Raw genomic sequence first — 15,544 nt, 5'->3', positions numbered from 1 at the left:
AAAATCTCGGTTGCTAAAGAATTGGAATAAATCTGCATGACAAACACCGCATACGACAGTGATAATTGGGAAGGAAGTGATTTATTGACACTTATCATATATCAAATAAAGCTTAATGAGGTGAAATAATTTTTTCAACACTTGTGGTTTTATTTAAATTAATTAGCTGTGAAGATGTATAAATCACATATTTATGCAATTATTGCAAATATGAATAAACCATTCACCGGGGATTATAAATTAAAGAAAAATAAGAAATTTTTCTTTTAAGAATCGAGAGTAATTATCTTGCAATTAGATATTTTACTGTTTTTTTTTTTAGTAATGTTTAATAATTGTTGTGAGGTCACTAGAAGTCCCTCAATATCTCATAAAAAATTTATCCGGGGATGTTTAGAAGTTATTAACGATTAAAAACTAGATATCGTGCGATCCTCATTTTAATGATCATACATAAAACTCTATTAATTCTCATGAATCATGATTATAAATATCTTTGCACACATTTTTTTAATGTATCTTCTTTCAATTTGAATACAACGTTACGACAATAAGTTGTCTCTTTCTTCCGATCCCGTATAAAAGACGAAAGATTTATTTGATATTTAATGAGGAACCAGATTTATAATTCACAGATATCTATTAAACTTGCCCAAAATTAATTGCAAGATATTAAAAAACAATTGAATTACACACAATTGATAAAAAAACGTATTATCTGTTCATAACCGGATTACAAATTATTGATTTCAAAGACCTTTGCAGGAATCCAAATTTTAAAAATTGGTTAAAAAATATGCTTTACAAAGCTTTTTATAATCTTTAATCTCTAGAATACATTGAAAAAAATTTAACTACTTTACCGTACACAAACAATCTCTTAAGCCAAATTAATCGAAAACCATTTTTGAATCCGGATTCCGAGATATCCAAAAAATAGTGCTAATGAGGAAGCTTAAGAAACTGAAGATCAAGTTATTGATCCCTGTATTGATATCATTGCAGATCAGTTATTGAAAGTATTTGAGTCTATAGTGCATAGATCCCCGATTAAGGGCAGAATCACATTGACAGTAAAATGCTCACCGTTACCGTCAAAGCCCTCACCGTATTTCGTTAATTTACGCATTTTCATTATAATTCTTACGCAAATTCTCAATTACCGTGTTACATTATCTTATACTCGGTGACACTAGGTGAAAATAATATAAGAAAACTGAGGAAATAAAACGAAAATGCAATAAACGGTGAGCAAAAGAACTGTACGAAAAACTGTAGTAAAAACATCCTAAAGTTTTTTTGCTTACCGTTTATCGCATTTTAGTTTTATTTATTCAATTTTTTTATACTATTTTCACCTAGTGCCATAGAGTATGAGACTAGGCAATACGGTAATTGAGAATTTGCGTAAGATTTGCAATGAAAATGCGTAAATCAAAGAAATACGGTGATAGCTTTGACGGTGACGGTTAGCATTTTACTGTCAATGTGATTCTGCCCTAAATTAGTAGAATCTCATCCAGTTTTTGGAAATAAAAATTGTTTTGCAAGCTGTAAATGCAAGCAAAAATGATCAAACACTGCCACGATCATAATTAATCTTAGTAAAGGGAAAACGGAAGATAAGCATTTATTTAAAAATTGAGCTCCCGAACAGTTCATGGACTTGTTAACTCTCCCCGTACAAGAATATGTCAAATCGAACAAATGATTAATCCTTTATGGCCTCTACACATTGGGAGCAATTTTTGTCAAAAATTGCTTTTTTGAAGGAAATTCCCTGCGGCGTTGTAGGGGGAAACGTCAAATTTCTGTCAAAACGCAATTTTTGACGAAAATTGCTCCCAATGTGTAGACGCCTTTAAGGACAAAAGGATCAAAAATTGAGGATCAGCAAAATGTTTCTTTGTTCTGAATTAGACCCAATCGCCTTTAAGGGTTAAACGAACGAATTTATTGACACGATTAAATAAATAAATAATTATATTAGTACTTTGAGTACTTTGCATATTGTATTTTCTAAAGAACGTAAGTTGATGTCCCTAACACTGGTAAAAATAAAAGGATCAAATTGATCCAAATGTGATCCTTTTGCAAAGGATGGATCAAATTAACATGTTCTTATATGATAAATGTGCATTCAAAGTTTGAAATGTGATCAATTCTTCGCAAAAGGATCAAATTGGGATCAATTTGGTCCTTTTATTTTTACCAGTGAAACGTTTCACCGGATTTATCTCTAAATTTCACAGTTTAAACTCTGCAATTTTCCATATTTTCTTCCTAATTTACAATCATTTAATTATCTGTTAAGAACTAATATTCTTTAAATATAAACGTTTTATCTATAGTATTTTTAATATTGACTAAAATGGATTAAGAACAATTTATGAGATTTTTTTAAGGATTGCGTTATTGTTTGTCGTTTGGAAATTCGACTTGGAGAACTGAGTTATGGTGCTATTCCACTAAAAAATGAAAAGAGGAAATCTTTTTCTAGAACAGTCTTTTAAGCACTTTATACTGTTCTCAAGCACTTCTGCATTATCGATTTTCTATGTTGGTTCCTGCCTCAACTGTTTTCGCAACCTCGTCCGTGTTTTAAAAACCACCAAACAATCGTGACAGAAAACAAAGAACAATCAAGTGCTAAAAAAAAACATGTATGTTCATTTTTTATTGGAATAGCACCACTAAACGAGTACGGCTAATAATGTGTTTGTTTTTTTGTGTCGGTGCTCTCTCTTCAGTATTTTTTGTATAAGATACCGAATGCATTGAATGCTTTGAACGTGAGTTTAGTTATTTATTTTGTTAAACGTCTAGAGTTTTATAAATGATCACTATGTATTAGGAATTAGTCGAAATATAGGTCGCATGACCTAAGACCTTGGTAAGGGCCTCTAGGGAAGGGGGAAATAAAAAAAAAGCAACATCTTTAAGTCTCTAGTCGGAAGACTGTTTTTGGTTAACTTTTATATAGCTCACCTTCTTTTTTTCAATTAAAATCTTTAAGAAAATTGTGACTTTCGTTCGATTAGGGTAAAGTGATAGAAGTTGGACATAGTGTTACAAGTTGGACAATTCGCCGGTACTAGTTGGACAGGGGTTTTTTCAAAGCCCTGTCTAACTTGTACCATGGTCCAACTTGTCCCCCTTTTCCCTATGCATTCTTCAACAGGGTGAGATTGTGGATAATCACTGCAATTGCTTGTTTACGAATTTGAGGCTTTCGAGAACTGGTAAACCTTTAACCTGAACAGCACACTTAATATTCAGTAATCAAGAATTCTCGTATAATAATAGGGAAATACACAAATTATACAAGAAATATGATAATTTAAGTGACGATACATTGCACTCTGTGGAGTTTAAGTAATAAAAATACTGAAAAAAAATGTCTGAGTAAGAGACTGGAAAAGAAGCAATAAGACTTAGGGCATTGTATGATCTCTCTTCTCTTGGTCTTCTTGATCACTCTTCGGAAAGACATTGCAATGCAAAAAAGCCGCAAAGAGTTCTTTAACTGGGAAAAATGCAGTCGTGTCATTTGAAAATGCTTAAACAGGTTTTTTGTTATTTCAAAATCAAACAAGACAATCTTGTTGATCGCGAAATTGAACGGAAATTCATCAAAAAGATTGTGGTCGTTTGCTTATTTTTTTTAAATCCCAATCAAACGGGCAATTGAGAAAATTGTTCATATAGTTTTTTTTTGCACAACGACTATAATATTTCTATTTATGGTGAAAGTCGACATTAATTTCCATTTAGTGCTACTTCTAGAAATACTTACTTGATCGACAGGTAAATGCTCATGAGAGTGTAAATAATGGTAAAAATATGCCGCGTCGTTGGGGAATTGTATATAAAAAAAAATAAGAAATAAGACTTTTGCACATAATGTAAGTATATAAAAAAAAACAACTCCTGATGGGTGTTTCATAATTACACAAACTCACTGTAGAGGAGCTGCATGAAGTGTTCGTGATCGAGTGTAATCGAGTGGTGATGATCATGAATGGAACATGGCACGTTTTCTTATGGGTTTTAACACTTAAAAATTCCCAAGATGCTCGGTAACCACTTGAAAATAGTAAAAAAAGAATCTTGGCTAAAAACAGTAAATTTTATCAAGTGATCTTATCTCCAAGATCACTTTTTGTCCATTTGAATCGAAAGAACCTTCAGTCTCATTAACCAAAAATAATTAAAGTTTATTCCGTCATATATTGACTATTTTTTTGCTTTAAATTAAAATCGCACCGGCTTAACTTCCTCAGGCAACAACTTCTTGTTTAATCGCTCAAAGCTCCAGTGATCGTACCTATACGATCATCAAACATGATCAATTGTACAAAATCACCAGAGAGTGGAAGTTAATTTTGCAATCTGTGTTAATCTAAATGGCTTTGGAAAAGTGCAAAAGAAAAACATATTCCCCCACCCAATTGACATGTTGCAAAAATTTACTATATGCGGAAAATTGTGCAACGACATCCAAGCGAGTTAATGAATGCCCGCACATTTCTGCGATCAATGTTTTACAGTTGAGAAAACAGCTGTGATCGTGTTGATCACTTATATTCGCGCATGTAGCATGTGCTCCCATTTTTCGCACACCATTTCGCGATAAGCCCGAAAAAATGGATCGTTGATCATGAGCATTCCAGATCGTCAAAACATGATCTTCATGCTTAAACTTGACACACTTTTACCAATTTGACACTCTTCCGAGAGAGATTGCCGCGAACCCTTGATCTTTCTAATCCCAACCATGTGATCCTCTTCCGTGAAAGTTCAAACTAAATGGCAGAATGAAAAAAAAAAACTATTTTCACGATCACGCAATAAACAGCCAGAATGTCTCACTAGAACAGTATTCCGTATAATTTGTCAATCTCGTCAGGCATTAATCAAGGTGATCGAGATTTTGTAAGTGACACAAGACGCGGCGCTCAACGTTTTGCTGTTGGGTACTTCCTGACTATATCCATCATATCTTTTAATGTTATTCTAGATTTTTGCAATCAACAAACCAGCTAAGAATTTATGTTTAAAATGTCTTCATATTATTTCAACAGTTCCATTCAATGCTATGTTATCACAAAAACACGTATTTCAGGAAAGTCTTTTAATATTTGAGAAATTTGTAAGCATTCTTTAATTTTTTAAGATATTTTGCACATCAGAAAATTATACGCTGTACATCCATCTCTTTAATCATTAGCTGAGTTGGACGCCAAACGGTTACAGATATTGACTTGCTGTTTTTGGAGAACCCCCTATAAGTATGAAGCAATAATTAATATGACTTCATTTTCCTGCTTAAAAAAATATTTTTAGAATTCTTAGATGGTGAGTGAGTTTTCTAATTTTAGGATGTGCTAAGTAATTTAAGCGTTTATTCCTTTGCAAACATCAAACCGATTTTAGAAAGTTAGGGTTCTTTGAAAAGGGCTTGGTATTCTGACTAAGTATGAACCGGTTCCAAGTTCCGATAGGTATATAATAAACCAGTACACAACCGGTTATGAACTGATGACTATTTCTTTCAAAATTAAATTTTAGGGGAGACTGGGGTATTTTAAGCCAGCAAATGATGCTTTTTTTTCGCGCATGATTTTTGAAAAAAATGATAAGGTTTGTCTAATATTTTTATGTTTCATAAGTAGCATTATGATATGGGCTGCATGAAACAGTGTAGTTCAAAACTCTAAAATCCTTGCCTTTTTCTAGAGAGGATAATGAAAAAAAGTATGACATATTGGCTACACTTGCCCCGGCCTGGGTAGATATAGCCACTTTTGGGGTACTAGTTGCTACCAGTTTTTCAGACGAAATTTTGAACTGGAGATATCAAATATTGTTTTGCTTGATACACTTAAGCCCACTGATGCTAAATATATCATTTAAACCAAAAGAAAAAGGCTTTAGCCGACTTTTTTATGACATTTTTGTAATTGCGGCAAAATTGATGAAAATATCCTGAAAAACTCTATTTTACAAATTTTTCATCCGAATGGCAATATTACTTGGAATATCAATAGTACTTTTTCATCTAACAATTATCCATGTACTAGTGAAAAATCATCAATAGTTTTATCCCACCACGGAAGAGTGGCTACATCTGCAGCGAGGGCTGTTTCAGTGTTTAATATCTTATATAAAAAAGTAGATAACTATTATCCAAGTGAAAAATATTTCTTAATTAACTGTTTTGAACTAGAAACAAAGTAAAACTATAAACTTTTGACTAACAACTTAGAAAATCAAATGCTGGGCCTAAAACTCTAACATCAAAACTACAATTTTATACCCATTTTATAAAAATGCTTCTAAATTGTAGGATAACATGATGAGACTTATAAATATTTCTGAGAATATGGGGATGTATTCCTGCTTCCATTAAAAAATACTTTGCTCAATGTATATTTTAAGAGATATGAGAAAAATCCACTGTCTACTTCTACCCCCCCTGGCTAATTGTACCCCGGTCTCCCCTATTACTTTTAAGCTATACTTTTAGTCAATCTCTTAAGGATTCTAAAAACAAGTTTAAATCTATTTAGAACTGGTAAACACTATAGAATCATCTGCGTCACGATTTCGAATACTTCTCAAACATTTATGAGGGTATTTTATGGCTTTTTTTATCGAAACAATTAATGCGCAACTATTTTTTTGTAGATTCTATCAAACGTATAACTTTTAGACAATTTACAACATTCTTGAGACACTTTTCAGCAGTAGTTTTGAAAAAAAAAATGAACATCTCGTGATTCAGACTGTACCAGTTTTATCGATACCCCAGGAATAATATTTTTAATCTCTACGAGATACTAGAAATGAATTTATCATAGCCTGGAATGGAGTCATCGATATGTACCTCTATAAAGAGTCATAGCATGATAATTACGAATACATTCCTATGCTGAACATAAAAACTCTATTTATGACATTGTTGTGTAGATGGACACTTAGTCATGATATAATATGCTCAAAATAAAGTCTTCACTGAAGAGAAAATATTTGATATTGAGTGAGTTAAACAAATCTTTTATGTCAAATCAATAGGTGATATCCTTGATTTTGTTCAGCAAATTATTTTGTTAAGAAAATTGTTTGGTCAGTACACAAATAGTTATATACGTATTGTGAAAAAATATATTTACCTTTATGAAGTACAAAGAGTCTTTTGCAAGTAACACTTATGCTATATCTGCTTAACCCTTCAGTGTAGCGATTAAATTCAGCATAATATAATTTGACGATCAATTTACCACATTTGTCCACCTTAGAACCATTTTCTTCATCACTGGTACTAATAAAAGTGGGTATTGATAAAGGAAGCTCTTATGACAATAGCTAATACACCTTGAAATGCCTTGAAATATTTTCGGATTATAGAATTATCTTAATGAATAGTTATTAACTTAGATTATCTCGTTTTCATATATTTGGTAAGGAGTTTGTTGTACTACACTACTTAAAATCAAAACATTCCATTAAATTAAGTACTTTTTAATCGTTTGATAAGTGCTTATAAGATTTTCCGATTATAAAATTATGTTCATAAAATTTTAACAATACTGAAGGGTGATATGACTAACTAGATTATTTTTTTCAGTATTCGATGAGCCCTATAATACTTTACGAACTTAGGTACCGGTATACTAAACCATTATAATTTTGATTGCAATGTTGATTTTTAAACTGGCACGCTCCAAAATGAATTAGACCACATTTCCAAATAATTTTAAATATAAAAGTATTTTGAAGAAAAATTATATGAAAAGGAAAATTTCAAGATTTCATGCCCATAATTAGTAATTTTCTATACACAGAAAAAATATTTTGTAATACTATTCGTAAATGTTTGTAAATTCCTACTGAGGACTTAGGAAATGCTCGTAAAACGTATAATCCATAAACGGGTTCGTAAAAGTTTGTATTTTTTCATAAACGTTGTTCGTAACATCATCACTTGACGAATATTTTTTTGTTCTTTTACAGACATTTGTTCGTACATTTTTAAATCTGGCAAAACTTTACGAACAAATGACAAAATTTTACGAACATTTTATTATGTTTTTACGAAAAATATTTGTAAAAGTACAAAAATGCTCGTCAAAAATGATCATGTTACGGATAATATTTGGGAAAAAATACAAACTTTTACTAACTTGTTTGTGATTAATATTATTTTTCTGTGTAAATAGTAGGGGAAACTGGGGCAAAAAGTCACAAATCGAGAATTTCAAAATTCAATACCTGCCACGATAAACAAGATAGCAGCTTAAAATTTTTACCATAGCTAACCAAAATAGCCCTTTTTCAATGTCGTAAGTTTCTTAAAATTCAAACAAGGAATTTAGAAAATAAAAAAATATTGAAATTTTTAGCCCTGTTTTTTTTTTTAAATAATATATTCCTTGCAGAAGATGTCAATTATTACCTACATATTTTTCAAAATTGATGCCCTGGGTATGAATTCTGAGATGCTGAGTTTTTCACGTGATAAATTCACGGCTCTGAGATCACTTTTGATAAGCCTTTTGTCAAGCTTTCATAAAAACTTTCAAGTAAATTCTTAGATTCTGTAAGTGTTTCACGTGACACTTTTTGTGAAAGCTTCAAGCGGTCTTCAGACTAGAGATTTAGCCCCGTTCCCGACGGTCTCAAAATCCTAAATAGCAACCTTCCAATCCCAAGTCAAATTTTTCCAAAAAATCTTGATTGTTAAAAAATTAGAGCAGTTAAACCAAATGGCTAAGTCTCAGATCTGAAGCATGTATCGCGGTTCTCTTACAGGAAACGATCTAAAAATCTTGAGTTTCTCACGTAAAAACTGACGCATCTCAGAATTCATACCCTGGTGATTTTTTCCTAAATGATTTGGATTCTTTGAATACGAAGTCGTTAAGGGAAGAGCACCCCGGATCGGAATGTTAAGAGATATGGTCGATATTTAGTTGAAAATATAAGTCTCAAAATACTTTTTGGTAGTTTTATGTATGCTAATCGGTATATTGGTGATCCATTTAACTATAATCTGTTCATTTAAATTTTAAATTTTTAAAATAAATTAATAAAAAATAGATGTAACTGCAACTACGTACTCTGTACCTCGGATCGTCACGAATTTAATAAGGTGTCTCAAGGAAAATTGATTTTATAATTTAAATCCGAGTTAACGCACTGCATTCTTGTGAGAGTTAAATGGTAAAATATAACTAATAATTTTAAAAAATTCATTTGAATTGGTGCAACAATGTAGAAATAACCTGACGATCCGAGGAACACTGCCGATCGCTGGTACTCTTCCCTTATCTATTTTAGAATTTTACAAAGATTCTTTTCTCCAGAAATCTTTTTATTAAAAACGACCACTTGGGGTAAAAAGTAACAAAAGGTACGGAGCAACTAAAAGTACATAAATTCACTTGAACATAGGTAAATCTCAATACTGGCGATTGTTTATCGATGTAAATTACTCAGGAACACAATTCCAAGCACAAATTAAAATAGAGACAGAGGAAAGATGCAATAGTGTATTTCTGAAAATAAGAATTTCAATTTTCATTTTGATCATAATATTCTTGAGAACGACGTTATGCGAATTTTTACATTATTTTAAACAAATTTTTGATTACTGCATTTCCCCATTCAGCTGTTAAAAATAAATAACGAATACAACGTTAAACATTTGTCTTTCACAAAAATCTTCCATGAACAAGGTTTATTTTATGAATGGCTTAAGAATATGCTTCCTTATACTTTGTAAAGACACATTAGAAACTTCTTGTATGAGGGGAATGGAAGGCTAGAATTGAATTTTCATTACTTTAAACCAAAACATTTAACACTTATTTACAATGCAAAGGTTGTTTTTCCGCTGTGAGTTTGCGTTATAAGAAACACTTAACAAAAAATCATGTTTCTGTCTGGAGATTTATCATTGATCAATCACTTTAATCAAAATGATTGAAATTTCGATCGCATTCGCTAAAAGTAACAGAGCAATAAAGAAATAAAAACTACTAAAATTTTTTTTGGTTCTATCAATCAGAATAATTCTTAAAACTTTTTGCCCAATGGGCTCATAAGCAAAAAATTGCAAGGTCCTCTTGAAGACTATTTCAAGATTACCACACAAGAACCTGTTTTCAATTTTAATTCCTTTTGCACTTTTAGCCATTAAAATGGTATTTACCATAACATCTTGTCAGAGAGGGTGGAAAAATATAACAACAGCGTGTGTATTAATCGAATTTTCTGTTGGAATGTTATAAGGCAGATCAGCAATTGCGTCTAATCCGTTGAAAAATGCAATTGCAAATTACTATTTTATCATTAATTACTAGTGTGCTCGATTGTCCTCAGACTCAGCTGGGGTACAGTTTTCCAATTACTGACGCAACCACTAAGTATATATGTACTGTACACCTTGGTAACTGTCGTAGTGAAGCTTTTTTTCGAGAAAATTCATACCTGAAGGTTCAATTGAATTTCTCTCTCGCAGAAACAACACTTCAGACGGGATTCCGTTGAAAAAAAAATCAATTTCTAGAGTGTATGATTAAATACTAAATTAATTCCAGTTTAATATCGCATTTTTCCTGCCTTGAAATTATCAACAGACATTTTTTTCACATTTAACTCATTAAGTATTGAAGTAAATATAAGGAAATAAATGTTATTGAATGAATGAATGAATGAAGTTATTCGTTAAGCCCGTTAAGCCACAAATTGTCTGGATGTCTCTATTAAAAATGGATGAGAGAACGTAAGAAATTTATTAGATTAGATAAAATGTCTTTCTTTGTTATTGACCTTGGCAATATTTTCGGCATATTTTTGGGTCAACGGAGTTCATTTGATAGATAGTGGGAAGCCCTAATCTTGGGTTATTTTGTAACCTTTTTCTATTGCTTATTTTCTTTATTTATTGTAAAACATGAATGGGCGTTTTTTTCATAGCTTTTCTATACTTTTGCTTTGACAATCTGGAATAAGTACAGTACACAGAATGTTATGCAAAACTTGAGCCCTGTCTGATTAAAAAAGTATGAAAAAGGTAATGGAAAATTCGCAGAGTACACGAAGCCTTGCAGATACGGAAAGCGCGGAAACCGGTATTTAAAATAAAACTATTAAAAGAATTATCATAAAACTTTTATTAGGAAATCTTAAAATTTGAAATACTTAACTTAAATGCCTTACAGCTTATTCGAAAATTCGACCATTGATCTTGAAAAACCTTCAATGTAAAATCGGATGAATTTTAAAACTCATCAAGAATGAAGAAAAAAACATTTTTTGAAACAAGAACAAAACAAGAATGAACTTGTATGAAACAAGAACAGAAAGAAAAGTTGTCATGCCAAGATAAAAAAAATAGTTACAAGTAAAACATTTAGGAAGGAACGTTATTTCGAGATGTGTTCTATTAGCGATCCTTAACATGTTCTTCTTAACCTGTTTGTCTGATGGTGTTTTAAATCTGTTTATATTCACACAGTAATTAAAATTATTTATGCTTTTTGATATTATTAGAACAGCATTTAATAAATTAATTTACAGTGCTTCTCTTGAATTTAGAAATAAGTCTTTAGCATAAAGCTTGTAAATCGTTCTAAAAAAATTCGTTATTCCATAAAAAGGTGCTTAATTTTCAAAAATACTTCATAATGATTTTTTAAAAAGTTTAATATTTCTTCCTAATACCTCTACACACTAGAAAAAAATTTTCTTTAGATACCTTTGATGCTTTCCTACGATATAATAGGGGAAATTTTCTTTGAAAAAACATTTTTTTTACAAAAATTGTTCCCAGTATGTAGACGTCTTATTTCTCTCTTTTTTAAATCTTAAAGCTGCTTGTGAAGAAATATAAGATAAAAATTTAAAGTAAGCTAAAACAAAGCGTAATTAACATATAACCTAAAATTGGAAACCTTTTATTTTGACATTATCAAACTTAATGTTCAGTTTTATTTCTCTCAAAACCGAGGAGAATGTTTTTAATTTTGAGATTTTTAGGGTCTTTTAAACTTCTACAAATTGGAAGCAATTATCTTCAAGTTTTTTTTTTCATGTTTTAGACATTACCTAGGCGGACATTTCGCCCTTATACGAAAATACCGTTGAATCGTTCCTAATAACGATTTTTCAAGGTTAAAGGTTAAAAAGTCCCTATTAGAGCGCATTTATCAAGCGAATGGGGTCATGTTTTGGGCTCGTTGGAAAGGTCTTGGAATTTCTGACAAAACGGAATAGGTTCCAATCAGTTTTGAACCGGTAATGAAACGATTTATAACCGATAAGTAATTTTTGTTCGAATATAATTTTTATTACTCATTAAACTATTTAGCGGTATAGCATCTAAGTCACGAGTTCTAGCATTCCGCAAAGCCTGGGACGCTTTGCCACCCCTTTTTAACAATAGTCTGCAGTCTCAATATTTTTTTTTAAATTCTCTTATATCATTTGCTCTTTAATAGAAAAAAAACTGAATAAATATAATTTCGCCTAATAAGGAATTATAAAAGTTAAGGCATTATGCACAAATCCCTATCTTAGAACCATTTAGAACAGTAAATTGAAAATATTTCTACTTTGTAGATGAAGATGAATAAGTTTTATTTTTTCCCTCTGCGAACAAGTGCTTAAGGATTACATTCTGGAGAGTTTCAAAACTTTTCTTATCGCATATTTTTTTGCTATTAGTCAAGTCATTAACCAGGAAATTAAAAAAAAACGCTCTACAAATTGCTTGCAAAACGACCACCTATGTTATCGCAAGTCTAGACGTACTTATTTTGGTACAGAAAACCACAGAGAACAGTATTCTTCAAGTCGTTTTGCACTAAATTTTTAAATTCCTTTACACATTATGACTGGTCGTGTAATAACCGTGAGATTATACATAACTTTATCATTAAGAGGTCGAGCAATGAAACGAAATCTCAAAGTTTAGGGTCAATGTCCACTTTATCATTAATTCCCATGAAAACAATTAAAGAAAATGTAATAATAATAACATTTTTCACTTTTTTATCACAACATTTTTTTCGGTAAATAAACAATATTGCGAATAATGTCCATAAGACAAATTTTGCGTGCATTTATAAAGCCGGCGAATTGGATGTAATGTAAAAAAGCCAAATATAATTGCATGTAGGTCATATTTCAGGATTTTCGCATATTCTCTGGTCTTTCTTCGATCATTGCACTTTTCAGAACCCGTTTAAAAAGGTCCACTGGCAAATTCGGGTATAAAAAGACACAAAGAAACCTCGAGAACCTTAGTTTGAAGAAAGTTCTCGGTGAAGATGAAACTCTTGATACTTTTGAGTGTTTGTTTCTGGCCACTGCAGAGTGAATGTGGATATCCAGATGATAATTCCTATGTCAAGAATATATACTGGTGGAAGGATGTAAACTTTGAAAATTTACCCTTAAAAGGTCAGTGTTAATGTGGATTTTTTTTAACTGGAAAATTTATCAAGTTTTCGGGTAATTTTCAGAGGATGCGTACATCGGAAAGTACCCCTATTACATCCCAACCAATAATAATATTTTGGGAGTTTCTTACCATGCTCAGAGTGGCCTGATGTTTGCATGCATTGGAAGACTTAGAGAAGGTATTCCTTCAACACTCAATGCTTTTTGCATAAGTGACTACTCCAAAGGTACTAGTCCTTATATCTGGGGCTTTCCGAACTACGAGGTCAACACGTTGAAGGCATCAGATTACGATTATGAAAAACAGCCAAGCTCTTACTATCAAAAGGACCTCCGTATCATTTCGACGTATCATCCAACAATTGATGATAGTTGCAATAGGGCGTACGTTGTTGATACAGGAGTTGTAAGGGCTAAGGATGGTAAACGGTATCAAGTGCAAAACCCCGCAATAGTTGTCTTTGAACTACCATCAAATGGTTGCGTTTCGAGAAATTTCCCAGTGATTGTTAGAGTAGAGATTCCAGATAGTCTCTGGTACGATTCTCTGGGATTCGTGTACTTGACCATAGATCATCAAACCAAGAAGGGTGGATGTGACAATCCAATGCTATATATAACGAATATTGTGGATCGATCTATAATAGTCTATGACTATAGTAAGAATGAATTTTGGAAATTTGACAACCATCCATCTTTTGATCCAGTTGAAAGTGAAACTTATCTTGGGGACTATCAGATACGCTATGGTGTTCTGAGCATGACTCTTGGGTGGCCGGATAAAAAGGGTAATCGGATTGTTTACTATGCACCAGGATCGACTCTTGCATCCTACGCAACTACCACAAAAACCCTAAGGAATCAAAAGAAATCATCAAGTACCCACGCTGATGGGGAGTTCCGGATGGTAGGGTACCATGGGTGTGATGGACAAATTCATCGTCAGTTCCTGGATCTCAATTGTGGTGTAATGTTTTTCGCACAAATGAATTCGGGAGCTGTGAAATGTTGGAATGTAGCCAAACCCTTCAATCCCAACTACATAGGCGTGGTTTATAAATCCGACGATCAAGAATTATTTACAGATATCCAAGTGGATTCAGAAGGATACCTCTGGATGCACTCATGCAAGGTCAATGTGATATTTGGATCGACGGAGGATTTAGACCTGAGCGAGTACAATTCCAGGACGCATAGGGTTAAGGTAATTGATGCCATTAAGGGGACCGTTTGCGAGAATGATTATGGAATTGGAGATGAAATAACCTGGCAGTACATGGCACATTAACGGTTTTTTTTTTAAATTTGAATAAAATAAAAATTTCAAATAACATTGTAAGATTTTTCTGTATGGAAGACAAAAAAAAACGTTCAGTTTTGAGACGATCGTGTACATGACCTCATTATATATTACTCTCTGAAGACTCTTTGTGCAATTCTGAAGCAATACACAGAGAGTGAAAATTTTATCGTGTGGTTTCGAAAAAAAAATAAAAGAACTGGAAAGCAAAGAGTGATAAATAATGAATTGAATAGACGTGGAAATGTGTCACGATCATCTTACTTAAGAGAACATGGGAGTATGTTAGCAAATGTAATTATTCATCTATGTTCATAAATCTTCCTATATCGGCAATTATCGGCCACATTTCTCACTATTGAGATCATTAATGCATCAGTGGATGCATAAAAATGTCCAGATTTTAAGATGAACTTGACCTTCAATTAGTGATTGATCGCCAGCGTGAGTTATTTTCAGAATTTCTTTTTTTTGCATAGCATTAAAACGATTAAAACCGTCAAGGTGATCTCCCATGTGAACATCACCGAAGATTACAAATTTTTATTTGCTGTGAAATCTTTTTAATAAAAATCAAAGTAAAGTTGGTAAAAGTGTCTCTTCGGTCGATTTCTTCTCACTTTTATGGTTTATAAAAAAAGAAAGAAAGAGAAAAAGAGTTTGAAAATTCCTATGAAGTGGAAGTGCAATGATCGGAATTTCACGATCACCATCTCAGGCATTTTATGATCGCGTCTCAACAATAAAAAGAAAAACTCAAGATCAGTGACGTAT

General features: G+C 32.1%; 2 protein-coding genes across 2 annotated transcripts in view; one reads left to right on the top strand and one right to left on the bottom strand.

The window, feature by feature from the left end:
- The window catches only part of LOC129804098 (ATP-binding cassette subfamily G member 4), a 43,948-nt gene that overhangs the window by 18,001 nt on the left and 10,403 nt on the right, over positions 1 to 15,544 (bottom strand). The window lies entirely within an intron of this gene.
- LOC129800957 (L-dopachrome tautomerase yellow-f-like) lies at positions 13,338 to 14,758 on the top strand. Its single transcript, XM_055845703.1, has 2 exons — positions 13,338 to 13,470; positions 13,533 to 14,758. The coding sequence occupies exons 1-2, from the start codon at positions 13,338 to 13,340 to the stop codon at positions 14,756 to 14,758; spliced, it is 1,359 nt and encodes a 452-aa protein (XP_055701678.1).

Source organism: Phlebotomus papatasi, chromosome 2 (assembly GCF_024763615.1).
Source record: "Phlebotomus papatasi isolate M1 chromosome 2, Ppap_2.1, whole genome shotgun sequence".
Taxonomy (NCBI): Eukaryota; Metazoa; Arthropoda; class Insecta; order Diptera; family Psychodidae; genus Phlebotomus; species Phlebotomus papatasi.
This window is presented reverse-complemented; position numbering and strand designations above follow the sequence as displayed.

Coding starts and splice junctions, on each gene's coding strand:
- LOC129800957 (XM_055845703.1), top strand. CDS start 13,338: ATGAAACTCTTGATACTTTTGAGTGTTTGTTTCTGGCCACTGCAGAGT. Junction 13,471..13,532: donor TGAAAATTTACCCTTAAAAG/GTCAGTGTTAAT, acceptor GGTAATTTTCAG/AGGATGCGTACATCGGAAAG.